Below are 27677 nucleotides of genomic sequence, written 5' to 3' on the forward strand. Positions count from 1 at the left end.
TAAACAGCCCAAGCACTGAAAAAAAATTCACGGCGTTTTTACCAAGGTCCGTTGGTACCTTTACCATCTCACTTTTTTTTACAAATTATTGGTAATTTTACCAAGACAGACTGATAAGCTTACCTAAAAACCGGCATTTTTACTGTTTTTGTCAGGTAAGAATACCTCTTTTATTGGTAAGCAATTCCCGGTAACTTTGCCATTTTATCTCGGTAATTCTACCACAGTCGATGAAAAATATTGGCGTTTTTACCAAGGTCCAGTAAATTCACCGAGATTTTTTTTTCAGTGAGTGGTTCTCTGAGTATATAAACTGAATCGGTGAGAACGAAAACACACCAACTCGGTAACTCGCAATGGTAAAGAAAAAACACATTTGATCTAGAGGCCAGACTCTTAAAAACATCGACGAGAAAAAGTACTCTTGATTCAATCAGAATCTATCTTAAACCAAGAACCAAGCCTCTTAATTTAAGCGGATTTCCTTTTGATTTAAGCTTAAATCTGATTGAATCAAGAGCACTTTTTCTTGTCAATGTTTTCAAGAGTCTGGACTCTAGATCCAATGTGTTTTTTTTTTCCATTGCGAAAATGCATTGGAAAAAAAACACATTGGATCTAGAGTCCATACCCTTAAAAACATCGATAAGAAAAAATACTCTTGATACAATCGGATTTAAGCTTCAATCAAGAACCAAGCCTCTTAAATTGATCGGATTTCCTTTTGATTTAAGCTTAAATCTGATTGGATCAATAGTACTTTTTCTTGTCAATGTTTTCAAGAGTCTGGACTCTAAATCCAAAGTGTTTTTTCCCCTGTGTGCTCAATTTTCATTAGGACAGTCAATTTTCATAAAGGTCATTGAAGTTAGCGCATGTGTTTCAACTTGAACCTTTAAAGTGTCCTTAATTACTTGTCTTTCGGCACCAAAAATCTTTTTCTCAAACTAACTTCTTCACCTACTGTGCAGTTTTGTGTGTTTCTTGATTATTTTCTTTTTTTCGAGTTGGTGTGTTTTCGTTCTCTCTGATTCAACTGAGGGTCATATTCATAGTCGTTCCCTTAATATCTTCTTTCTTTACGAGATCTCATAGTTCACATCGTCACCTCTCGGCTAGAGTATCACAAAGCGCCATGCGAAATTAAAAAATTTCCGCCGCCATTTTATTTTTTACATAGAAATTGCTAAAAGAAGCTGTCCGAAAATTTCACAGAATTTTTTTTTGTGCTGCCGATGAAATTCCGTGAAATTTTCAGACATATTCAACCAACAATTTCTCTTTGAAAAAATGAAATGGCGGTGGAAATTTTTAAACGTCGCATGGCGCTTGTGATACTTTGGCCGCAAGGTGACTATACATCATGATTAAGGGTGTCTCAAGGAGATCCTTACCCAAGTATTATATGAAAGCCAATTTTTGCAAACCTCAAGTAGAAATCAGCAGTATAAATTTGAAAATGGGTCTTTGAAAGGGACCACAATAACTTTACCTCTCCAAAAAATTACAACGTACAAAAAACAATATCTGGAAAATTTTGTAAACCTTAAGGACCCTCAAGTTTGTCAAAATTATTTAATTTTTTTCAAACTTAAGTTTTATTGCCGAGTTTTACTCGAGGTTTGCAAAAATCGTCATTTTTATGAAGATTTGTTAAGGATCTCCTTGAACCACTCTTGGAACTGGGGAAAGAAAAGAAGAGACAAATGTCACATCCAAAAATTGCACCATTCAACAGATATTTACATTGATGCATCCAGACTGTTGTGACTTTTGTCTCTTCTTTTCTTTCCCCAGTTCTAATCACCATGTATAAACCGTTCGGACGTATTGCTGCAAAACGGAACTATTTGAATTATGACGTGAGACGTGAGCCCCCTGATGCATATATTTTTATGAGTCTCAGGGTTCCTGTCTTAATGCACATAGTTCCGTTTGGCAGAAATATGTCCATGTGGGGCTTCCTATTAAAAGGATCTAAAAAAGTGAGTACGACCCCTAGTCCTATCATCAAGTCACTGTAAAGTTAACGATTTAAAAGGGAGATTACGTCCCCAATTTTCATGACCCGGGGAACCCTGAACACTTAACGGTCATAAACCTGAACGTTGAATCTCAGTCAGTTACTAGGGGGCTACGCCCCCTGGCCGCTACGCGGCCCAACCCCCTGAAGGCGCTACGCGCCATCAATGGGCCGCTTCGCTGCCCTATTTTTACCCTCCTATCAGTGTTAGTTTTATTTTTCCCCTAAAAAAATACGATATGAGGTATACTTTAATTTTAAACTTTACTTTAAATTACTTTAAAATTAAAAGGACGCGTTTGGGAATGACTGCTTGATGAAATATTGCAATAAAACAATGAACCATGAAAGTCAGGTAATAATTAAGATTTCATGAGTCGGGAATCGCACCCACAATGTGAGCAAAGCGGAGGCATTCGACGTCGTAGACGACTCGGCCTCCGCTCGACGTGAAGTCGCAGGTGCGAATCTTGTGTAGATAAGTGTAGAGCTGATGCGCAGGCTACACAGCTACTGCGCAACCTCCTCGACCACTGCGCATCCTCCCGCGCATAGCGGTAGCAGTACCGGAGCATTCTGTAAACTCGCTCACTTTTATAACGTGATTTTAAAAAATCCGGGGCCCTTTTTCCAAAATCTGATTACAGCGGGCTCATCTAGGGCCTATTACCTGTCGATTAACGCAAGAATCATGGAAATCGGCCCGGTAGAACGCTCAAACGAACTATGACAAAAAGTATAAATTTACATTGTTTAAATGGGAGAATTCGCAACTTTACCACGTAATATAAAAAAACCTGGGCCATATTTTGAAAATCTGAAAAGAGTTGGCTTATCTAGAGACAATTGCCCGTCGATAGTCGCAAAAATCATGAAAATCGGCCCAGTAGAAGGCTGGAACTAAGCGTTACCAGTTTCGCAAAATTAGGAGGTCTTGGAGCTTATAGTATAGAAGGCTCCGACCCAAATGCTGCCTTCTCTTTGACCGAGAATTAGGAAGCCATGGCTTGATTGAAATGTTTGATTTTACGGTTTTAATGAATAATCACCAGTAAGTGTCGTCTCGTCACTCATTTTTTACTGATGAAAGGAAAAGGAAGAACAAATAGGGAGAAAAATAGCTCAAGAGGTCGAATGAAGATAAAATTTAAAATTACAGATTTGAAAAAAAGGAAAATACTCTCACACTGGAAAAAAAACACATTGGATCCAGAGTCCAGACTCTTAAAAACATCAAAAAGAAAAGATACTCTTGATTCAATCGGATTTTTGCTGAAATCAAGAACCAAGCCTCTTAATTTGAGCGGATTTCCTTTTGATTTAAGCAAAAATCTTAGAGAGGCTGCCAAAAAAGATGCTTGATTGGGTTCCTCCTGGGAGGAGACGTAGGGGACGCCCAGTGAGAGGTTGGCGACAGGGGGTGTTAAATGAGATAAGAGATTGTCAACTCCCTGATGACCTGTGGGAAGACCGAGCTTTGTGGCGATTAGGCGTCGCACAGCGCCAAAGAGCGCTATAAAAGCGACTCATATATATATATAAAAATCTGATTGAATCAAGAGTATTTTTTTGTCAATGTTTTCAAGAGTCTGGACTCTAGATCCAACGTGTTTTTTTTTCAGTGTTTTTTCCTGAAAATGCATCTCTATCGAATGCGATTCGGCAACATCCCGAGGTCCATACGATTTTTTCCTTCAGCAAGGCTGAGTTCAAAATCGTCACCCGTTGAATGTTCCGAAGCACCTTTACCTGAGCACGAACTTTTTTTCTCAGCGCAGGCTGAAAGCAAGCCGCGGTGGGGCAAAAAGTCGAACATCAACAATCTTCCCCGAGAGCACCGACGCACAAAGAAAAAAAAAGTCCCTTCCATTCTCAGAAGGGATTTTTTCCATTGAGGAGATCCCGGGAACCTTGCCTGCGGGTAATTCCCGGTCTCGCCACCACCGCACCACTTAAAAGGGTCCCGCAAGGCAGAATTACAGTTTCTGCACCTTGGGAGCGAGGGGGGGGGGGGGGGGGGTTGGAAAAAATCTATATTTCCCTTAATAACCGGCGGGTGCGGGAGTCATGAGCGGGCGGTACTATTAATGCTCCGGACAATTATACACAGAGAAGGCGCATTAAATCCCGACGGAGAGGTGGGATTCAAACGTGGCGAGAGGCCAAGCAAGGCGTATAATGGCCGGTATTAACTGAAATAAAAAGAGAGGGGAACAAGGACGAAATGAATTGCATGTCGAGCTCCGGGCCGGGGCCGGGGCGAAAAAAATGAGAGTTTGCCGGCTCGGTGGGCGCCGCGACGCCCCGCGTATTTTGCACCGCGATCCCGCCGTCCGATCGATGTCAATCCGCGACCGAACCGAAGATGAGGTTCGCAATTCCGTCGCTGCCTTCACTTCACACTTTTGAACAGTAAGTTATGTCAGTGCTGCCGTGATAGCGAAGAGAGCAGTAAGTGCAAACATACACTGGAAAAAAACACATTGGATCTAGAGCACTAGAGTCCAGGCTCTTACAAACAGCGACAAGAAAAAGTACTCTTGATTCAATCAGAATCTAGCTTAAATCAAGAACCAAGCCTCTTAATTTAAGCGGATTTCGTTTTGACTCAAAAATCTAATTGAATCCAGAGTATTTTTTCTTGTCAATGTTTTCAAGAGTCTGGACTCTAGATCTGATGTATTTTTTTTCCAGTGTTAGAGACTTATACGGCGTTCTTTCTTAGAAGAGCGAAGGGAGAAGGTAAGTTAGGTTTGGTTGGGTTAAGCAACTAAACTAACTTCGCGATGATGCGTAGAGTATCACACGATGTTGAAGGCGCGATGGACTTGAGCCGCGCCGTCTCTATGAACGATTGTATCACTACTCTCTGACAACGTTTTTCAGAAACCAGTCAAAACAACCAATGAATGCTGATTAAAAGACACTGTGTGATCTAACGTACCCTGTTAAAATTCTCCAGTTTTCTTCCAAAATTTTGCGTTTTTCGTTTTGATTCAAGCAAAAATCCGATTGAATCAAGAGTATTTTTTTTTTCAGTGTTTTCAAGAGTCTGGACTCTAGATCCAATGTGTGTTTTTTTCCAATGAGCAGTAAGTGCAAAAATGAAGTTTTGAGAAAATGGGCCTAGAGGCTTCTGAGTGGAACATTTTATCGAACGAAACCTCCGTTCTTTTTCAAATCGCAACCAATCATTCGATAGACTCTTAGAGATCATCTGGGGGATTAAAACTCGACCGATTTTATTTTAAAGTACATGAAAAAGGTAAAATTCAGTTTCATGTTAGTTTAGTATTTGGGGCAAGACAGCAGTACGTGCTATCTTCTGCGTGCTTTTGTGGTAGCGTGTTGGACACACAACAAACACATTTTCAGGTTAAAAATCGGCAGATGAGGGCGGCATTCCTCTTGAAAGAACTGTTTTCATTGGCTCTCATGCACCTAAGGCTGTCTTGAAAAAAACTATGTCATTTTTTGTGCACTTACGGCTTTTTCACACTTCTCGTTTTCATTAAATTAGAATGAGTTTTGCTGTTTTAGCGGCCTCAGTAATTTTATCTAAAAGAGTTTAGACGAATTTTGAGGAAAACTCGATTTCGAAAATTTTGCACTTACGGCTCTCTTCGCTATCACGGCAGAGTGCCGTAGAGACTACTATTTTAGGATCATTTTGAAAAAACGATGGATAGCCTGGGTCACACGATCTAACCGAGCCCGTCACTCTAACAAGGTCAGAGTTTTGGGGTTTTGGTTGGTTCTGGTTTACCAATCCTAGAGATCTCAATTTCATAGGACAGCAGTAATTTGGAAGCACTAACCTCTAATCGGCGCGCGAAAACCCGTCGCGCAGTGATGTTGCTAATTTAATAGCTTCAGTTTGATTGTGTGACCTAGGCTAATGTGCCACGAATATTTCTTTTCAGACAGATGCTTCTTTTTTCTTCTTCCTCTCTTTGCTTTCCTCTCTCGTCTTATTCTTAAATTTGCTCGTTTTTCTATTTTTCTTCCACTCCCCTTCTCAAGTTAGTCTCCACATCTTCTTTTTCCTATTTTAATTTCTCCTCTTTTTTTCCATGTTCCCCTTTTTTCTCCTCTTTTATTCGTTCGCTCTTCTCTCTATTTTCTCCTTCTTCCTCTTCATCTTCCTCTTTTTGCTTTTCCGTTCCCTCTTGCTAATGGTTTTTCTTTTTTCCTTCTTTTCCACCCACTCTCCTTCGCTTTTCTACTTTCTCCTATTTTTTTCCTATTTTTCTTTCTCCTCTTTTCGCTCTTTTTATTCTGTTTTTAAATTCTAGAGGTGTGAATGACCAAAGTTGCTAAGGTGCCTCTTCATAATAATTACTACCTGCTTTTCTTCCATTTTATCTTCTGTTTCCTCCTGCTTTCTCTCCTTTATTTCCTCTTCCATCCTCTTTTTCCACCCACTCTCCTTCTCTTTTCTACCTTCTCCTATTTTATTTCTCTTCTTTTTGCTCTTTTTATTCTGTAGAGCGCGAGGGGAGTGCTGTAAAGCGACTTATATGTATGTATGTATGTATTCTGTTTCTAAATTTCAGAGGTGTGAATGACCAAAGAGCGCTATAAGAGCGCTCATGTATGCATGTTTACTTTGTGTCCCTCCTTTATTTTCTCTGTTTTTTCTTCCTCTCCCCCTTCCTCCTTCTTTCCCATTTTATGAAAACCAGAAATTTCGAAATCACATGCAACCTGCGCACCGATCCTTCGCCAATCGTAAATTAATCGTTTCGCACCGAATAACGCCATCAAACGACGTGCAAAATGGCCGTCAGATCTGAACCACCCGCCACCTCCAGTATCGTCCCCCGAATTAACCAGACCCGGACCCCTCCACTCCTTTCGCTCGAGAACCGCGTATCTCCGATTTAAAATCCTATACGGATCCGCGGTTTTCCGGGGCTCAACAGCCCACTCTGCGCAGCATCAATTAACTGCGGTTTTGGAATCAAACCACCCGGCGCACAGTGGATCGAGTCAACCAGAGAGGTCAGACGTGAAATTTTGAAATAAAACTGCAATTTTTGATGTTTAGTCGGTCACATTTTAAATTTAAAGGAGTGGTTCTGGAAGAGAATTTCACGAGGAAACCAATGGAACCACTTTAAGAACCTTAAAGTTTTGATTTAACGGAGTTATAAGCTTTTTAAGTTTCGAAATTTTGTCGGACCTTTCCGACTGACCGGATCCTCTGTGCGGCGTATCGCTAGCCGGGCCGCACGATCCGGCGATTACGAACAGAGCGAAGCGCGGCTCATCTGTTTGTCATTAAATAGGAATAATTATATTCCGTGTCCCGCTCCGTGCATTCGCTCGCACTTATAATTGAACTTGCAGATTTGAGCGGGCAAACAACGAGTGGGCCCGGTCCCGGTCCACAACGGTGGGGCTACATTACTCCCGTGGAAAGGAAAAACGCCGTATCAACATTCCATAGTTGCCGAATTTATTTCGATAAAACATTCATCTATGAAGAAAGGAATCGTTCTTAAATACAACTTTTTAAGAGCAGCCCAAGACAATGATAACAGTGGAAAAACAAGGATGAAAAAACGGGAAACAAGGCTGAAAATACACAATTAATGAAACCCGAGACGTTTCGACTCAAAACTGAGTCATTTTCAGTCGGAAACAATAAAAATTTAAAAGAAAAAACGATAAAAAACCTGAGCCCTACATGGTGGTGGCCGGGATCTGAGAGAGAGAGAAAATTGGTGCTGGCATCGATGTGCCCTGTTTGTTATCAATTTTCTCTTTCTCTCAGATCCCGGCCACCACCATGTAGGGCTCGATTTTTTATCGTTTTTTCTTTTAAATTTGTGTTGTTTCCGACTGAAAATGACTCAGTTTTGAGTCGAAACGTCTCGGGTTTCATTAATTGTGTATTTTTAGACTTGTTTCCCGTTTTTCATCCTTGTTTTTCCACTGTGATCGTTCTTAAATGGAGGTGTTGCATGTGTGAGGAATTTGCGATTTGACCGTTGATTCTCCTGTAAAAGTTCGCGAGAAATACGATGGTGCCACTGGTTTTCTCTGAACAACTCCCAAGCTCAAAAAAAGCTCTCAAGTTGAGGCCAAAATGGAGGGGATATCCCACGCTATCCTGAGAGTCCACCTCTGCATCAAGACAAACTCTCCATGCAAAAATAGGGAGCAAATACATTAGTAGGGTTGCCACTTTTTTTGGGGACTCCAAAACTGAAAACATGGCAGCTCTGTCAATGTATTTGCTCACTATCTTCGGATAGAGAGTTTGTCTTGATGTATAAGGGGGGCTCTCAGGATAGCGTGGGATATCTCCTCCATTACGCCTTCAACTTGAGAGCTTTTTTTGAGCTTGGGAATTGATTTCAGAGAAAACCAGTAGCATCATCGTGTTCCTCGCGAACTTTTACAGTATAGAATCAACAGTCAAATCGAAAATTCCTCACAAATGCAACATCTCCATGACGTAACGCTCAAAGAGGGGGTATAAGCTTGCGTTATTCTGCGTTACAAGGGGAAGGGACGGGGTCAGTGTCAGATTTACGATATTCTGTTCATCAGTAAAAGAATACACGAAATCCCAGATCATCCCTATTTTTTGACGTCATCTGTCATACTATCAGTAAAATACTTTTATTTGGATTGCATTTTGTAATAAAGAAACCGAAAGCATACCAATGTCACCAAAATTGTGCAACCGTTTCCACCTTGCACATATAGACTGATTATCTGAACTATATTTTTATCTCCGACTCCAATCAACTATTAATTAAAAACGAAAATTTTCTTTGTTAATTTGTTGCATGATTTCAGTGATTTTATTGCAAAGATAATGTAAAAACAATTAATACTCTGTAGTTTTGTTCATAAATAAAAAATAAAACAAAACAAAAAAAATTGCAAAGAATGTAAGTTGCACGATCCTAGAAACATTTGAATGCTCTTGGTTCCTTTTTGCAAATTTTTTTTTTTTTTTTTTTTTTTTTTTTTTTATTCAGTAAAATACATGTTAAAGTATTTACAATGAAATGTTTAGACCCTAATATGGGTCTTTTTACATTTTGACTTAATTTAAAAGTTGGAAAAAGCACTTTGACTTTTTTTTTTTTTTTTTTTTTTTTTTTTTTTTTTTTTTTTTTTTTTTGCAAATGCAATCCAAATTATGTAACGTTCTAGGAGGGGGTATGAGTTTCCATTATTCTGCGATACAACGGAAAGGGAGGGGGTTAGTGCCAGATTTACGAAATTCAGTTCATCAGTAATAAATCTACGAAATGCATTTATCATTCTCATCTTTCGACGTTATTTGTTTTATTATCATCAAATATGCGTCTAATTATTACCAAATTTGATGTGATAGCAAAGGTGACAGAAAAACCTTCCGCAATAAATTGATGCCAAATATTGATGCGAAGTCTTCTACCCAGTTGCGAAGTCTTCTACCCAGTTCAATAATGAGAAAACTGGAGACCTGAACTAATGTAACACTGTCGGATTTTATCTGGTGTTTTCATTTGTTAATATTCACGATTGTTGTTATAGCTAGGTTTCACTGTTAACTTTTAAATTATTACTAGTTTTGTTGAATAACTTGACATATGCGATACCCGAGAGAGTCCCATGTACCAAAATTGCTTTAATCATTCAAAGTAAATAAAACAGTTTCCCACATTCCTTGTGATCTCAAGATTGCATCCCGGGTTTGTTTTATACGAGGCTTCATAAGTTGGAGGGGAATTGGGTGAAAAATGTCAAAAAATCGCGTAAAGTAATTAATGAGCCTCCGAAAGTCATGATAAAATCTCTTAAAATATTTCAGATATTTAAAATCCTATTGCGAAGAAGATTATCGAAAAAAATTTGAGGAAAATATTGATCAGTTTACAATAAAATTCGAGTTTTACAAACAGAAATTTGGCAACGTTGGAATGCTCATACGGCGTTCCACCTTAGCATTGCAGATTAGAGTCCTCGCATGCTTGTCGGCGCCTCTGCCGCCCCAAAAACGATTTCCATTCGGATCGCGCGTTATCTCTGTTACCCGGAAACCGGCGCACATTGGAACGAGTCCTTTAAAAAATTTGGATGAAATTTGAAAGCCTTAAAAGCTTTTATCTATGCTGATACGGAACGTAGAGGTTTTGAAAGTGGTTTCATGAATTTCCTTGTAAAATTGCATTCTAAAGTACCCCATACAATTTAAAATGTGACGAAAAAAACAGCAAAATTTGCTGTTATAGTCGAAAAATGTCTTTTCCGATCTCTCTGAAAAACTCGTCCCATTGTACGGTGGCCGGACGCTATTTTGCGCCCAACGCGGATTTCGCGAGTCAGTGTTTCTGAACGTGAATTAGGACTACATTTTGCAATAAGAAGCTGTTAATTCTGGGGCATTTTAAAAACAGCGTATGTGCAATCCGTTTCAAAATGCAGGTTGGTGCTTTCATGGACGAACCAGAGTTAGTACTACCTTATTGCAAAATGTCGTCCACTTGATCTTCGTTCGTCATTTCCTAGATTGAAGACCGGAACTTCGTTTGGACCACATTTTGCAATAAGGCATTTATATTTCATGCTCATTTGGAAAAGCACTCGCCTGCATCGAGAAACTGATTGACCATGCGTTGTTTGTAATTTGAGCCATATTTAGTAGTTCCTATTTCCAAAATCTAGTCTATTTGAAAAGTCGACGTTTAAAACCTGGGAAGTGCTATTAAATGTTGCCACGATCGTGCATGGTGTTGATGTTTGCAAACACAGGTTGTGATCATGTATGTAGATATAAGTCAAGATGATTTTATACCCCTGTTTCTGGCAGAGAATCTCACTACGGAGGAAACAAATTCACTCCAGCTCTCTACCCCCTTCCCTTAAGTTTTCCTGCAGGACGCAACTATGTTATGTCTAATCAAAAACATCCTGAAGATGCGTTTCGGGTCTTCTAAGACCTACACCATGCAGTACAGGTGTTATTAGCAATAGCTATTATTCTAAGATCACTAGATTCCCACCAAACGAGAGGAACAACTGTGCAACTGCAGCAAAACTCAAAGGCAGGATAGAGCGAGGGTGGATAGACACTTTTTCCATCCGTGCATGTTTTTGTCGATATGATCGTATTGCTGAACTATGTTCAAGCGGTAATTGTTTAAAGCCAGTAATTTATACCAATAGGAGGATCAAGAACATCCAAGGAGTGGTGGGCTTACTGGATTGTTTTGGTGGTTTCTGCAATGACCCTTAGTTTTTTGCGACTAGCACTTAGATGTTCCCTAATCGCACAATACATGGCATACAATCTCCAAAATTATGTCCACCTCACAACTTCCTGTGTTAAATTTCTCACGAATTTAGCATTGTCCCTTGAGTCTTAAATTTCGGTAGTTATCATATTTTTTTCTGTTTTTTATGTTTCAGGTATGTGCAGATTGGCACTTTGTCATGACTACTTTTTTTAGATGCTACCTCAAAGAATCGTTGGTATGAGAGATTATCATATTCTTATCTTCTCTTCTTTTCAGCATGACTGTATGGAATAATATACTTTCTCCTTCATTCTGTCCCCTTATATCATGTGCATAGTTTTAAAGATATAAATGAACACCTACTGCATGAGTGGATAATAATACGTTACACGAGTTCATCAAACGCTGTCAAGGGAAAAATAAATTAAGTGGAAAATCAAATCAGATCGTCTTCAAAGGTTGATAAATTAGCTTTTTGATCGATGAACGCCCAGTTAATATGGATTTAGCCATCTAAATTGTTAAAGAAAAATCCGCGGAAATAGCTCTCCGTACGTTTGTCAGGTTAAACGTTTTAATGGCGACTCTGCAAGCTACATTATATTTTTTACATTCTAGGGACTTGCAGAACAAAGCGCATAGGTGCAGTTTTTGAAAAATTGAGATATCAGCGAGTTCAAGTAAAGCTACTCTTTTAATGCATACTTTGTCAAAAATTCGCTCCCGAATTCCAATTTTTAAGCATCAAGAAGTCAGTTTGAACTATCTTTCCGCCATGAGCATCCATGTAATTCTGAAAATTCAAACTCGTATTGTTCGAAATAACAAGAACTGCATGTATGCGCCTTGTCCTCCAAGCCCCTCAATTCACTTTTCTGCGTGTAATGCAAAAACGCCGTAAACGCCATTTTACATAATTTTGGAAACAACGTATCATAGCAGAAAAACGTGTGTACTTTGGGATAATGTTTTTACAGAATTCTTTCGCAAATACTATCAAGGACTTAACCTGAAAATTTGAGGTGCACGGGTGAAGCAGTTTTTTATGTTATAAAGTGTTAAGTTCTAAAAAACGAGGGAAAATCTTGATGGATTTACGGCGTTCTTGCTTAGCACGGCAGTGTTCAACTCGAGCAAAAGTTTGAACGGATCCTCTTCTGTTTTCATTTGGGCTGATGTCTGAAACCAAAGCTCAAGCGAGGGGGAAAATACTGCCAACGCAGCTACTAACCGAAAGCTCGGCAGGGATATTTAACTTGCTGAGGGCAGAGAATACTGTCGCGGAAGATTCGGTGCAACGTTAAATACGAAGCGCGAGAGAAAAATATAGCGAGCGAGAAAAATGGTGATAACGCAAAACACCGAATTGAATTGTTATCCGCCTTGGACTAAACTCTTGCCAGGAGCACGTGCAGGCAACCTGTTACAGCGCTGGCTTTGAGCAAACGCAAAAAATCAAATCTATGAAACTCTGTTGTCAGCTGAGTGGTTTCCTGTTCTCGAATTTGCATTTTTATCCATTTCTCAAGATATCCTGCGAACGGCTTATCGACACTGAACAAAGATTTTCTTGAGTTATTATTTTGACTTAAAGCGCCGTTTCTTTTCGATAAAATTTGGTTTTCTTTAAGTCAAAGAAACGTTCTCTGTTATCTTTTTTAACTCAAGCTTAACGATAGAAATACAACGTTTCTTTAACTCAAAAAAACCAATTTTTTCTGATAAGAGACGACGCTTTAAGTCCAAATAATATCTCAATAAAGTTTTTTTTTTTCAGTGGACAATGAAAGTCCGGAACCACGTATCTCGGTTTGCGACGTTATAGACTTCCTTGCATACTTTATTTGAACCGCGTTCAACAGAAAGGAACCAAGTCACATCAGCTATTGCCAAAAACTGGGCAATTTAATTTTTTACGAGAGAACGCGTGTATGGATTCCTTTGCATATTTTGAGGAATTCGCGTCGCACTATGGAGAAAATCCACTGAATTTTGCACAAAAATCCGCACAAATGTTTTTTTGTAAAAAATTAATTTGCCCAATTCAATTTGGCAATAGCTGATGTGGCTTGGTTCCTTTCTGTTTAACATGGTCCATTTTTCAATTGGAAAACTAGTCAACTGCTATTCGACGGAGTAAGTCGGCAATCACATAACTCGGTTTGCGACGTCGCAGACTTCCCGTCATACTTTATTTTTTAAACGGAAAACCACTCAACTGAAATTCTTTAAAACTGCCGTGATTTTTCTTCTCTGTGCGAAGAAAATTCTGCAAGAACTTCAAGGAATGATGTCAACTTGCTGTCCTTTAAAAACATAACATAGAGGCGGAGATTTTGAGACACTGCAAACGAGATATGTGATAGCGGACTTACGCCGTCTTATTCTTAAAACCTATACCGTGGTTTTTGTACTCTACATGAAGGCAATTTTGTGAAAATTTCAAGGAATGGCGTCAATTTGTTCTTTTAAAAAAATAAAATAAGAGCGGAGATTTTAAGACACCATAAACAAGGCATGCGTTTCGGGTGCTACGTCGTCCTTGTACCAGTATCAGCCTATCTGAAAATTTTATTGCCCAATTTTGAACTTTATAAAAACTTGTCATTCTCTGGTTCTTCCCAACTGTCCGTTAATTTATCTTTGGTTAAAGTTTCAAAACAAAATAATGAATATACTTTTCTACCTGTCGTGGAGCAAGAAAATCTATCGCGCCTTCAATTTTTTGCATATGCAACTGGGACATCCGTCGAGTACGAATAGTTGCGCGGGGGCGCCTTTATCGCGCCTTTACGTCCATCAGTCACCACATTTGAAACAGTCGGCGCTGAAACTGAAGATGACTAATATTGTCGCTCCTCTAACTTAAGGCGACTAATGTTGTCGCTCCTCTAACTTAAGGCGTATCTTAATTTCCACGTGACCTCTGTATTACATATGAATTCACGCTTTCTGGAGCTCATGTGGAAATCGAGATACGCCTTCACGTTAAAGGAACGACGATATCTGATTAAACGTGGAATGCATGCTTTCCTTTCGACCTTAAGGGTTCTTCGAGTGTGGACTTGGTACTTTTGGTCATCGGCTAATTCATATCAAGGTTCTCGGATGGGGTGATTCAATGGAAAAGTGAAATAGGTTTCAATAGAGGGGAACGATTCGAATTCGATGGGGGACCCCCCAGACCCCCTGGTGGTGGGAGGCCAGGCCCCCCCTAGCAAAATGACCTAGCTACGCCTATGCTCTTCGATCGGGTAACCCTCAATCTTCAATGTAAAAGTTTCAAGTACATTCACTAGGATATCTTGCGCTTAGCTGAGAACTATGTCTGCATGCTAAGGAATAAGTTATTTTTTTTGTAAGTCTGCCTTTTTTCTCTGGACAATACGCTCATTTAAAAATATATATATGCATTTCTCATGCTTAATAGTCTGCAGAACGAAGACTGCAGGTTGATTTTTTTAAAAGAATCTTTTCAGTGCTCTTTTCCTTAGCATAGCAGTAATGCCATGATGGGATTTATTTTTCAAATCCAATACTAGTATGAGTAAATGAAACAAATTGAAAAATCATTTGCTTTCGCCAATGCATGTGTCGTTTAAGAAGACGTTTATATTTCGCCAATTTTTTTTCCAACACATTTTAAGTTTTTTTGTGATTTCATTCGTGTTATGATACTATCCTAGCCTGGTTCTTATAAAAAAAAAAAGCTGAACCAGATCAAAAATTGATGAAAATAGAGGAGTTTTTACAAAAACCGAAAAATGCGCGCGCTTTCTCTTTTAGGGCAAATTATTTGAGTTTTTTCCACGGAAAAAGGCCTGGATAAATTTTCATTTTGGCCTGGAAAACCTGGAAAAGTCAGGGATTTTTTTTTTCCAAAATTGGCTGGGAACCCTGTCACCTTTCTCCTCATTTTTCTCCTCTCTCTCCTCCTTCATATTCCTTACCTTCTTTTTTTCTTTCTTTTTTTTCTGCTCCTCTCTCTCTACTACTTTATCTTTCGCTTCCTCCTCTTCTCCAACAGATTAAATCTCGATCAATTGATAAATTATTTTTACGCAAAATCAATGGCAAATCTTTGGACGCTCGTCATTACAAAATTTCTAAATTTATATTTGAGAAAGGAGCATTTTAGCCCCAAAATCAAAATCGTATTGATGAAAAAGCTAAGATGCTCTAATTCATGTGTTCTGATATTTTATTTGTTAATCATCTGTGTTTTTCTAGGCATATAATTATTTGTCTCCTGAAATATATTATAGAAATCAATAAGATGAATGAATAAGTTATAGAAATCGTGAGAATGGTCAAATACTATAAGTCAAAGATGTATTCATCTGAAAAAGGTGCTACCAGGGGTCATGAAACATCAAATAGACTGAAGTATCGACCCCTGTGTATTACTACCAAAACTAGCACCAATTTTGTCGGCGTTTAGCCGAGGGTGAAACCCTCGTTTCCACCGTCCACCACGAGGAGGAACCGACATCAGACGGCAACGCCCTGGTCCGCAACGACAAGTTCTGGGCGCACCCTCACTCACAACAGTGAACAATTCGCCAATGACCGAATGCAGGGAACTCCTCTACCACCGTGCGATCCAGCAGTGAGACAACAAACTCGTAGCTGGATACTCTCTACAGAGATAGAGATTGCTGAAACTTTGTCCGGCTTGTTCGGCCCAGGAGAACAGAATACCCTGAGCCACGAGACCCCGGGACTCTCGTGAAGTATTCGGCTCGTCCTGCATCAAAACCTACTTCAATCTGCAACATCGCCTCAACCACCAGCCCGTTTGAGAGGTGTCCGACCCTCCGGTTCCGACTTTGCCTGGTCTAAAGTGTCCCGGGGGGGATGACGGCTTTAGACTTAATGCGCAAGCATCGGCAGATACCGGAGGTTGACCAGTACAGGATTGCCAGGCTTCGATCGGTCACCCCTGCAATTGGTCACTGACGAATCGCGCAAAGTCGGTCACAGATCGGGATTTTCAGACCACTGTGTACCGGTTGATCCTTGCACCTCGCGGTTCAAGGATATGGCCTAACTACTATCAGTGGTCCTCTGAAGATCATCTTTCCCCTCATGTTCCTAAGGTTCCGCTTGATCTCTTCCGTAAGCCAGGGATATGGGCTAACAACCAAGGTAATAACGTACCAAGGTTCCGCTTGATCCAAGGCTGCAATGGATATGGCCTAACATCCAAGGTGTAAACAGCCCTGCTGCGCGCGAAGCAGGGCACCGAGGAAGTGGTTGATCCATGCCCGAGCGTATTAGGGATATGGGCTAACAACCAAGGTAATAACGTACCAAGGATGCGCTTGATCCTAAATTGCTCGTTACGATGTGTGAAGAGATATGGGCTAACAACCAGAGGCGAGGGAGGGTGCAGAATCACAACAGTTTGCCGGCGTTTGGCACGGGTCAGAGACCCGTCCCAGGTCCACCACGAGGAGGCTCCGGCACCAGACCCTTTTCTCTCTCTTCTCACGTTTCCTCTCGCTTTTCCTCTCGCTTTTCTTCTCGCTTTTCTTCTCGCTTTTCTTCTCGCTTTTCCTCTCGCTTTCCTTCTCGCTTTCCTTCTCGCTTTCCTTCTCGCTTTCCTTCTCGCTTTCCTTCTCGCTTTCCTTCTCGCTTTCCTTCTCGCTTTCCTTCTCGCTTTCCTTCTCGCGCTTTCCTTCTCGCGCTTTCCTTCTCGCGCTTTCCTTCTCGCGCTTTCCTTCTCGCGCTTTCCTTCTCAATTTCCTTCTCAATTTCCCTCTCACTGTTTTACTGTGTGCTTTCACTGTTTTATTCTCTTTTATGTTCTCTCTATTCTTCTCTTCCTCTTCTCCCATGTCTCTTCTTTTCTCTCCTCTCTTCTCTCTTTTCTTCCTGTTCTTTCTCGTATCTTCTTCTTCCTCCTCTTTCTCTTCTCCCTCTCCTCAAAATTTGATTTTACCCTATACGAAGAGGTACTTTCACGAATGAGCCGTAAATAGTAGTTTTTTTTATCGTAGAATATAGTCTATTTGATCCCCAGGGAATCAAGTAGCCAGTAATAGACTTCTGACAGTGCTTCAGAAGACAAACGCACACTCCATCACCGAGACAGAGAATTGACGAAGGAAGTGATTCGGTCACTTCATTCGAAATTAGGAAAAGTCTCAAAATGGTGAGCAATAGAAAAATGTTGAACATCTTATTTATAATCAAGAATCTCATTCCTAGACAAAAGTCCTGAGGACAGAAGAACTTGCGATCCCAGTGGCGTGGCGTGAATTGCGATATATCGATTGTTATGCCATTTAAATCCATGGCAAAAAACCAATTATTAAGGTGTTCGCTACGAACACCCTGTTTATCGATCCTTTTCCATAGGTTTAAATGGCCGATAAATCGATATATCGCAAAGCACGCCACGCCACTGCACGAGCCGTCCATTTTTCATCATTTATTCCGGTAGAAATAACGTTGAATCAATAAGAAACTCAATGAAACACAACTACACCGAAACACACTCGTTCATCATATGTATGAACTGATATTAATCAAAATTAATCATTTATTGTCTCAAACTGTGTTTTTTGCTAAGTCCTGACGACGGCTGAGGCCGAAAAGCTTCGACTATTAAGTTCCTGAATTTCAAGTTAACGTGAGTTAACAGTTTATTTTAACCCATAGCACTGGCTACCCAACAAACCAAAAATTACACAAAAACTACTACCATAATGTTGTAAATCAACACTTTCAATACAAATTGTCATTGAAAGAGCAAAATTGACCAAGACGGATTATAAATATTAGTCGTAAAACAGTAACCTCAGGCGGAATTTTTTTCGTTTTGCAAAACAACCTCTAGTATAGCAATAATGAAAGTTTTGGTGGTTCACTTGCCTCGGCACAGTAAAACTAAACTTAAGAGAGCTCATCGTTTCCCGCATGAAAGAACGTAACTTCATTTCAATGTTGCCAAATGTCCCCTCGCAAATTGCATATTAAGTAGGAGGATCTTGAACTTTCCTAACTGGAAATTTCATTGATAATTTTCCCCGAGATTTCATGCAAAATTAAAATAAAAATTACACAGGCACATTTTCATTAATTTGTTTTACAAAGTTGTGCCTGAAAATTGCACAGGCATAACTTTGTAAAATAAATTAATTGTTTGAGTCAATTTGGTGACCTTGGAATGGAGTTACATTCCTTCGTACGGGAGACAAGTTTTACATTTAAACGTCTGGTCAGTTCTACTTATATGTGACAGACGAGGGTTAAATGGACTACATTTTGCAATTAGGAACTAAAATTTCTGGCTCATCCTTAAAAACACTTTTGTGCATCGGGAAACTAATGGCTCATAAGTTATTTCTAAACTGAGTCAGAAATTATAGTTCCCAATTGCAAAATGTGGTCCAAATGAGTCTGGAGGCTATTGGAGCGGAGGAAAACTTATTATTCATGTGGAAGCTACCTTTCATAACAATATGCCGGGCCCCTTTTACTAGTGACCAGATCTGTAAGAGGAGACCTATCTTTCTGGGGACAAAATTCCTTTACTCAGGAAATTTGATCCTAAATCTCAAAAACTGTCGTGAAGCTTGAAGACAAAAATTCCTAGGTTGTAGAAAAATGTTGTTCATGTGTTCGCAAAAAGTTAAGAACAATTTTCTTCCGGAGGAGAAGCTCTTTTTACACAGATCCACACACAAATGGACTGCATTTTGCAATTGAGCACTAAAATTTGTGTCTCAAGTTTAGAAACAACGTAAGTACCCATAGTATCAAATGCACATAAGTGTTTTTATAGATGAGCCAGAAATTGTAGCTCCGAATTGCAAAATTTAGTTCAAATTAAGTAACGTTGACTCAGACCGCTCTCGGCGCTCTCTGCTCAATCTTCACCAGATTGAAGGCAAGAAGGAAGTAAAGCAGTCGATAACCTAACAAGGTTTAACAGTTAATTTCCACCACGACGCACTTTTAGACCCCGGCTCGTCAAAAATTCTTCCAAAGACACGAGGCACTCTGGAAATTCATGAATAATCATACAAAATTGTTACATATTGTTACTTTGCTCTATGATGACCCATGTCTCTAGTAAAAATCTTAGCTTGAGGATACGTCTGGTTTTAGAAATACAGCGTTGACAAGTTTCCATATTTAAGCTATAAAGATTATCGTATTATCAAGTATCTTACTTTCTGTAAACAACTGTCATTGGTTGTTTCATGATATTTTAAGACATTTTATCAACAGTCAGTGTACATTTTTCCAAAAAAATACGTTAATAATAAATAATTTTTCTATGTTAATACTGTTAATTCTGTTGATACAACGTTGCAAACTTGACATCACAGACCTATAAAAATGCTCATTTTGTTCCGTTTTTGAATTAAAAAACGAACTTATTGACCACCTAAAGGTATGATAATGTGGTTTAGCTGAAATTCTATGATAAGATTAGTCTTGTGTAAAAGTTTTACCGCGAGTGTAAGTATAGATTTAACGATACAGCGTTGCAAAGTTGTAAAAGTTTTACCGCGAGTGTAAGTATAGATTTAACGATACAGCGTTGCAAAGTTTATGTATATAAGCTCTAAAAATGTTTTCATTTTTAAGTTCAGTGTTTGTTTGTTTTTTTTTTTGTTTTTTTTTTGTTTTTTTTTGTTTTTTTTTGTTTTTTTTGTTTTTTTTTGTTTGTTTTTTTTATGAAATAAACCATGAACGTTATCTACAGATGTAAGATTGATTTGTTGTGATACAGCGTTGCTAAGCTTACAATTTTGAACTCAACGAAATATGATTTTTTTTTAAATTTTTTTTTCCAGTTTAAGATAAAATCAATGGGTATCATCCCTCATATCAATCCAAAATATCAAGGTCTGATGTCTGTTCCAAGTGACAATTGGTTTTTGCAATAATACTTTCGCCAAGTTTATTCACAATTCTCTCCAAGCAATAAATAATAGACGATTTTAAAATAAAGATGCTTCCAGTAGTTATTTGATTTTGCTTATTTTTTTATTTACATTGACATTTTTTTCTTTCATTTTTATATGACTTTCTACCGTACATTATTTTTCATTTTTTTTTATTTTTGTATTTTTTATAGTTTTTTATCTTTTTCCTTCAAAATATTTTATTCATGTGATGCTTCAGTATCAGTCCTGTCTTGCCTTCAAATCTATAGATAACGCCCAACATGATGCCAATTTTAAACTTTCACCCTCCAAAAGTCATATTTAAATAATTTTAAAATTCTCTCTTAAGGAGGCGTCTGGGTTTTTTTATACATTAACGCAACAGTGATTTAAATATTCTATTTAGGTTTTAAATTATAACTTATTGTTTTGTTGGTGTATTTATTATTTTTCGTTCATTTAATTTACTTTGCATTTTTTTTTTTTTTCTTTAATTATTTTCATAATCCTCCATTCTTACGTTCAACATACTCAGTTTTTTAAGGCCTAATGAATGTATCGTCTGTATCAAGATTTATTTCTACTTAAAAAAAAACCCAAACGCCTCCATATCCTATGTCAGTTTCTTTATTACACCTAAAAAAGGTTGAATTTGCAACTAAGTTTAGGCAGAATATTTCAGATCTTGAAAGAAACGCTGATGCTGAATCATCCATTGTATTCCAAAAATCCTCTGGAATTACATTTTAAAGTAAAATAACTATTGGAAGTATCCTTATTTTTAACTAATTTTATACAATCGAATGTTAAAAGAAAAGCAGATAAAATTTGCAACGAAGTTATTTTAATGCAATTGTCACCCAGGATCAACATAAAGCCTCACATTTCGCTTCACACTATTAACCATTAACTCATATTGTATCTTGTCTCCAATACAATAACAAGAAAAAGTAGACATTTTCATAGATGAAAGATGTAAACTTTGCAACGCTGTATTGCCCAAAATTATCGTATACTGATTAAATCTATGCTATACATCTAAACTTTGCAACGCTGCATTGCCTAAAATTATCGTATACTGATATAAATTTTACTATGAGTCTGCGAGTATCTCTAATTGTATATTTTATGTCTCAAATACTGCTACAATATACAAAACTATAAAAAATGGGTATTTTTAAAGGGCAAGAATGTAATTTTTGCAACGTTGTACTGCTATTAACGGCTCATCCACAATTTGAAACTTTTACTACGGATTTTCTTATAATTTTTCAGTTACGCGTCATGTTTACTTGAAACTTACATTACTTGTTACTTACATTACTCTGAAATTGGCTTTTGGAAGAAATTCTTCAAAAATATGAAGATTTTTAAGACTCAAACATGCAAACTTTGCAACGCTGTAGCTCCAAAACCAATGGCGTGGCGTGAATTGCGATATATCGATTGTCATGCCATTTAAACCTATGAAAAAGGATCGATAGACAGGGTGTTCGCAGCGAACCTAATAATCGATTCTTTACCATAGCTTTAAATGGCATGAGAATCGATACATCGCAATTCACGCCACGCCACTGTCCAAAACCAAACGTATCCTCAAGCTAAAATTTTTACCGGAGGCTTGTCTCATCATAAGGTTTCATTTCGGTCACGTACGAATGAAATCCCCGGGTTTCAAAAAAGGTCGCTCCTCTGACATTAGGACGTATCTCACTTTTCACATGAACCGCAGAAAGCATGGATTTGAATGTGACCCAGGGCTCACGAGGAAATTGAGATTCGCCCTTTCGTCAGAGGAGCGACGAAACGGGGCCACTCATTGGGAGGCTTTTTAATCTATTTTCCTCCCTCAATTGGACTGCATTTTGCAATTTGGAACTATAAATTCTGGCCCGGTTTAAAAAAAAACGCATGTGCCATTAGTATCCCTATGCACATAAGTGTTTTTTTCAGATGAGCCAGAATTTATAGTTCCAAATTGCAAAATGCAGTCCAATTCGTCGTTACCTCCCACGAAAGAACATAACTACATTTGGAGTACATTTTGCAATAAGGAACCACTATTTCTGACTCTTCCATAAAACCACCGTTCTGCACAGGGAAACCAATGGCATATACGTTGTTTCTAAAATGAGCCAGAAATAGTAGTTCCTTTTTGCAAAATGTGGTCCATTTCATTGTTGCCAGATTTCGCCTCGTAAATTTGAATTTGTAAAGGAAAATGTTAGGTATTCATTGTACATTTCACTGATTTTTCTGCTTATCTCATGAAAAACGAAAATAAATTTTGGATAAAGATTTCGCTTTTTCGTGTTTGTGAAAAATTGAATTCTTTGAATCAATTTGACAACCTTGGAATGGAGTTACGTTTCTTCGTCCGGGAAATGACAAAAAATGAAGCTGAATCCTGTCGTAGCTAATTCAGTGAATAGTTTATTCTGCAGAATCTTGGAAAAATAAGACAGTTTCAAGGCATTATGTTCCGTAGTTCTGCAGTATTACAGAAACAGAACATCAGGAAAAACTAAGCACCGTCAAATCGTCGCTCCTCTGACGTAAGGGCGTATCTAGATTTTTGCATGAGCCTTAGAAAGCATAGAGTTATACGGAGCACAGGGGTCACGTAGAAATCAAGTTACGCCCTTACGTCAGAGGAGCGACGAAATGTAGTTAAGTTGATTCTACCTAAAATCGCCCGAATGATGACAGCGGCGATGATCAGCGTTGAGGAAGAATGAGGAGCTTGTAGGACAAAGCGCGTAAGTGCAGTTTTTGCTACCTCGAGAAATATGTGTTTGAAGTTTTGAAATTACATGGATCCTTATGGCGGAAAGAAAGTTCAAACTGACTTTTTGAAGCTTAAAAATTGGATGAACGCCATATTTTGTGCCAGAACGACATGCGAAATATCGCGTCGATTAGTTTCATTTTTTCAGCTACTCGTCATTTTTCTCGAATTTTGAGATCTCAATTCTGTTGTCAGGAGACTAGAGCACTCGCTTACCAATTTTAACAATGAAATTCAACGTAATAAAGGCGTGTTTTTTTTAGATAGAAAATATCGCATTCGAGTGCACTTTCGATATCAGTATCGAATGCGATGTTTGCTCTCTAAAAAAAACCACGCCTTTGTTACGTTGAATTTCATTGTTAAAATTGGTAAGTAAGTGCTTTAGTCTCCTGACAACAGAATTGCGATCTCAAAATTGGAGTAAAATGACGAGTAGCTGAAAAAATCTGATGTGATATATCGTATGCCATTCTGACTCAAAATATGGCGTCCATCGAATCACCTTAAGTTGATTTTACCTAAAATCGCCTGAATGATGACAGCGGCGATGATAAGCGTTGAGGAAGAATGAGAGGCTTGTAGGACAAAGCGCGTAAGTGCAGTTTTTGCTACCTGGAGAAATGTGTTTGAAGTCTCGAAATTACATGGATCCTTATGGCGGAAAGAAAGTTCAAACTGACTTTTTGAAGCTTAAAAATTGAAATTTGAGAGGGAATTTTTCACAAAATATGCACTAAGACTAGTTTTACTTGAAATCACTATCGAGAAATATGTGTTTAAAGTCTCAAAATTACACGCATCCTTATGGCGGAAAGAAAGTTCAAACTGACTTTTTGAAGCTTAAAAATTGAAATTTTAGAGGGAATTTTTCGCAAAACATGCACTTAGACTAGTTTTACTTGAAATCATTAAAATCTCAACTTTTTCAAAAACTGCACTTATGCGCCTTGTCCTCCAAGCCCCTCAAATTCTTTAGCAGCCCATTTCAAAAATTGAAATTATTGACAGTAACCGATTCATTAGAAGTTGAGGTGATTCAATGAACGCCATATTTTTTTTGCCAGAACGACATGCGAAATATGGCGTCGATTGGTTTCATTTTTTCAGCTACTCGTCATTTTTCTCGAATTTTGAGATCGCAATTCTGTTGTCAGGAGACTAAAGAATTCACCCACCAAATTTTGACAAACAAATTCATCGTAATGAAGTCGTGGGTTTTTTTTATGAGACAAAATATCCCATTCGAATGCAGTATTTCTCCTCTATTTTCCTCACGCCTTTAATACTTTGAATTTGTTCATCAAAATTGGTAAGTGAATTATTTAGTCTCCTGACAATAGAATTGCGATCTCAAAATTCGAGAAAAATGACGAGTCGCCGGAAAAATGGAACTAATCGATGCTATATATCGCATGCCGTTCTGTCACAAAATATGGCGTTCATCGAATCACCTTAATTTTCGAAATAGGAGGAAGCTTGAGAGATCTTACCGTGAAGAAGCGATGATCTGCAAGGTCAGGAACAGCTCTGATGCGGAGGGTGAAGATTTCCATCCTCGTTCATCCCCTTCTCGAATGTTGGCTGCAAAGAAAAAAATTAAACCCTTTTAGAGATAAATTCAACGTAACGCATAGTTGCACATTGTTTAGTATATGGAACAGCTTAACAAATAAATTGAAATAATGTTGAAAAATAATGGAATAAAACTGCTTTTTTTACCACAAAATTACAATTTTCTCACATAATGTATTCAATAATAATCAATTTTCAACGATTAAACATTTTCATATCGACGACTTAAGGAGATTTGATGGACGCCATATTTAGTGTCAGAAAGGCATGCGATATATCGCATCCATTGGTTCCATTTTTTCAGCTATTCGTCATTCCTCTCCAATTTTGAGATCGCAATTTTGTTGTCAGGAGACTAAAGCACTCGCTTACCAATTTTAACAAAGAAATTCAACGTAATAAAGGCGTGGTTTTTTTAGAGAGAAAATATCGCATTCAAGTGCAGTTTCAATATCAGTATCGAATGCGATGTTTTCTCTCTAAAAAAACCACGCCTTTAGTACGTTGAATTTCTTTGTTAAAATTGGTAAGTGAGTGTTTTAGTCTCCTGACAACAGAATCGAGATCTCAAAATTGGAGAAAAATGACGAGTTGCTGAAAAATGGAACCAATTGATGCGATATATCGCATGCCGTTCTGACACAAAGTATCGCGTCCATCGAATCACCTTAAGTGTAGAAACACGCGTTTCCGTCTGCTACTCAACAGATTTTCTGTCATACTTCATTTTTTCTCGGGGGAACTGGTCTACCTAATTTCTTTAAAACTTCCGTGATTTTTTTTCAAAGTTTGCAGAATACTTTGTATAAATTTCAAGCTATGAAGTTTGCTTGTTTCTCTTCGAAAAAATAAAATAAAGGTGGAAAGGTTATGACACCACAATAGAAATGCATGATTTTCCACTTTGGCCATCGATTTATGAAGAAGTTAGGTACTTCGCAAATGCAAAAAATTGCAACACATTTCAATACGCTGAATACCTCGATAACTCCACTGATCGTGAAAAAAATCTCGAGAAAATCAAAAGTTATCGCCCACAGGGATTCTCAAATTATATATCGGCCCCTTATTTTTCCTGTACACTTTTCACTTTCACATGTTTTTTTTTTTTTTTTATTTATTTTCATTTAATTTTCTGTTTTGTCTTTGAATCGGGTCTAATTATTTTTTTGAGAGAATAAATATAACAAATGTTTTCAAAAATTGTAATTTTATTTAGTAAACTTTAAACTAAAATTTTGTTTTAATCTTCATACAAAATTATTTTTTAGGTTTTACATTTGTTTTCAAACTAATTTTAAAGAAGATCTTTTTTTATTTTTTAAATACTTTGCTTTTTTTTCGATTAAATTGTTGATTCTTCTTTTGCCATTTCTGTCCTGCTTTTCTTCCTATATTTCCTACAACTTTGCTCTTCTTCTTTCCTCCTTTTATCTTTTCTTTTTTTGCTTCTTCTTTTTCTTCTTCAGTAGCTGTTCCTTCTGGTTCTTCTTCTTTTTCTGCTCCTGTTTTAACTTCATCTAATTTTTCCGCTTTTTCTTCTTCGTTTTTTCCATGTTCAGTCTGCTTTCTGGTTCCGGTAATAAACTTACCTATATATGGATCCTTGAACTTTAAAGCAATAAGGTCCATCACCCGGAATATCAATTCGATTTGCAGAGAAAGAGGCAAAAGCAACAGCACTATTATAATTTCTGATATGCTTTATGAAATTTGGAGAATATAAAAATAATGATTTCAAATCGGTATTTGTCCGAATACTCGGTAAAGAAATTAAGCCATTTTGGCAGCAGTTATTAAAATGACCATTGGACATTTCACCCTGAAAATGGCGAGCATCACAATGATGACAAATTATATTCATTGAACCGACTGAAAATTTGGTAACAAAATTTTCATCAAAGTTCTGATCATCAATTTTATACTTCCGAAATGAAGAAATGAAACTTTGATTTTCTATACTAATAACAGAGTTAAGTTCTTGCTTCACTAAACGAACATGCAAAGAATTCTGGAAAACGCGACCACGTTTTGGAGGACGACCGCCTCGGTCATTGAAAATTTCACTCATAACAACTGTTAAATTTAAAATTAAAATTAGTAAAAATTATTATTATTTTAACAAAATCATAACTGAAAAGTTCAATTTTTAAATTAAAAAAAATAAATCAGAAGAAAAAGGATGAAATGAAAATGGAAATTAATAATAAACATATTTATACACATTGAAAAGAAACAGCGTGAAAAGTTCTGATCGGAAATGAGAAAAAAAACTTGGAGGTTATTGACTTAATGAGGAAAAATTGGCAATAGGAAAAAGATGGAACCAATCATGAAAAACCGTAAAAAAAAAAAAAACGCGGGAAAAGAAAAATGTAAGTTGATGGCAGTTGAGTGTTGGAAGTAACCTCACTTAATGATGATTGTTGAATGAAAACAGCTGATAAAAAGACAGCAAACAGTAAAGTAAGATGCGTAGCAACAAAACTTTTCCGAAAAACAAAAAACAAAAAACCCCCACTTCCCCTCATCCAATTTATGAGTTTTTAGGGATTTAAAAATCGGGGACGAACCCCAGAAAATAATTTATAGTTTTCCCGAAGCATTGAGAACAACACCTTTCAAATGAACCAACGCCCCTCGCAATTAGTACATGGCCGAAGTGCGAAACCACCTATCTCCGTCTGCGACGTCCCGGACCTCCTGTTACACTTGATTTTTTCTTGGTAAAACTAGTCAACTTATTCCTTGAAAACTACCTCGATTTTTCCTCTCTTTTAGCAAAATATTCACGGGATTAAAAACACATTGGATCTAGAGTCCAGACTCTTAAAAAACATCAACAAGAAACAGTACTCTTGATTCAATCACAATCTAATTTAAATTAAAAACCAAGCCTCTTAATTTAAGCGGATTTCGTTTTGATTCAAGCAAAAATCCGATTGAATCAAGAGTATTTTTTCTTGTCAATGTTTTCAAGAGTCTGAACTCTAGATCCAATGTGTTTTTTTTCAGTGTTCTATAAAGATATCAAGCCAAACAGTCGACTTAATTTTCCTCGAAAAATAAAATGGTAGCATAAAATTTACTGGAAATACGTGGTTTCACACTTAAGTCACTGATATTAAATGTAACCACAC

The 27677-nt window shown here is 37.8% G+C and overlaps 2 protein-coding genes across 2 annotated transcripts in view; one reads left to right on the forward strand and one right to left on the reverse strand.

Moving 5' to 3' along the window:
- The window catches only part of LOC109034892 (uncharacterized), a 455198-nt gene that overhangs the window by 37317 nt on the left and 390204 nt on the right, over positions 1 to 27677 (forward strand). The window lies entirely within an intron of this gene.
- Positions 15793 to 24591, reverse strand: LOC109036105 (uncharacterized). Its single transcript, XM_072301147.1, has 2 exons — positions 24456 to 24591; positions 15793 to 19278 (listed from the first exon to the last, which is right to left on the reverse strand). Exon 2 carries the CDS (start codon positions 17106 to 17108, stop codon positions 16635 to 16637), a length of 474 nt encoding a protein of 157 aa, XP_072157248.1. The 5' UTR covers positions 17109 to 19278; positions 24456 to 24591; the 3' UTR covers positions 15793 to 16634.

The sequence above is a fragment of the Bemisia tabaci genome, chromosome 5 (assembly GCF_918797505.1).
Source record: "Bemisia tabaci chromosome 5, PGI_BMITA_v3".
NCBI lineage: Eukaryota > Metazoa > Arthropoda > Insecta > Hemiptera > Aleyrodidae > Bemisia > Bemisia tabaci.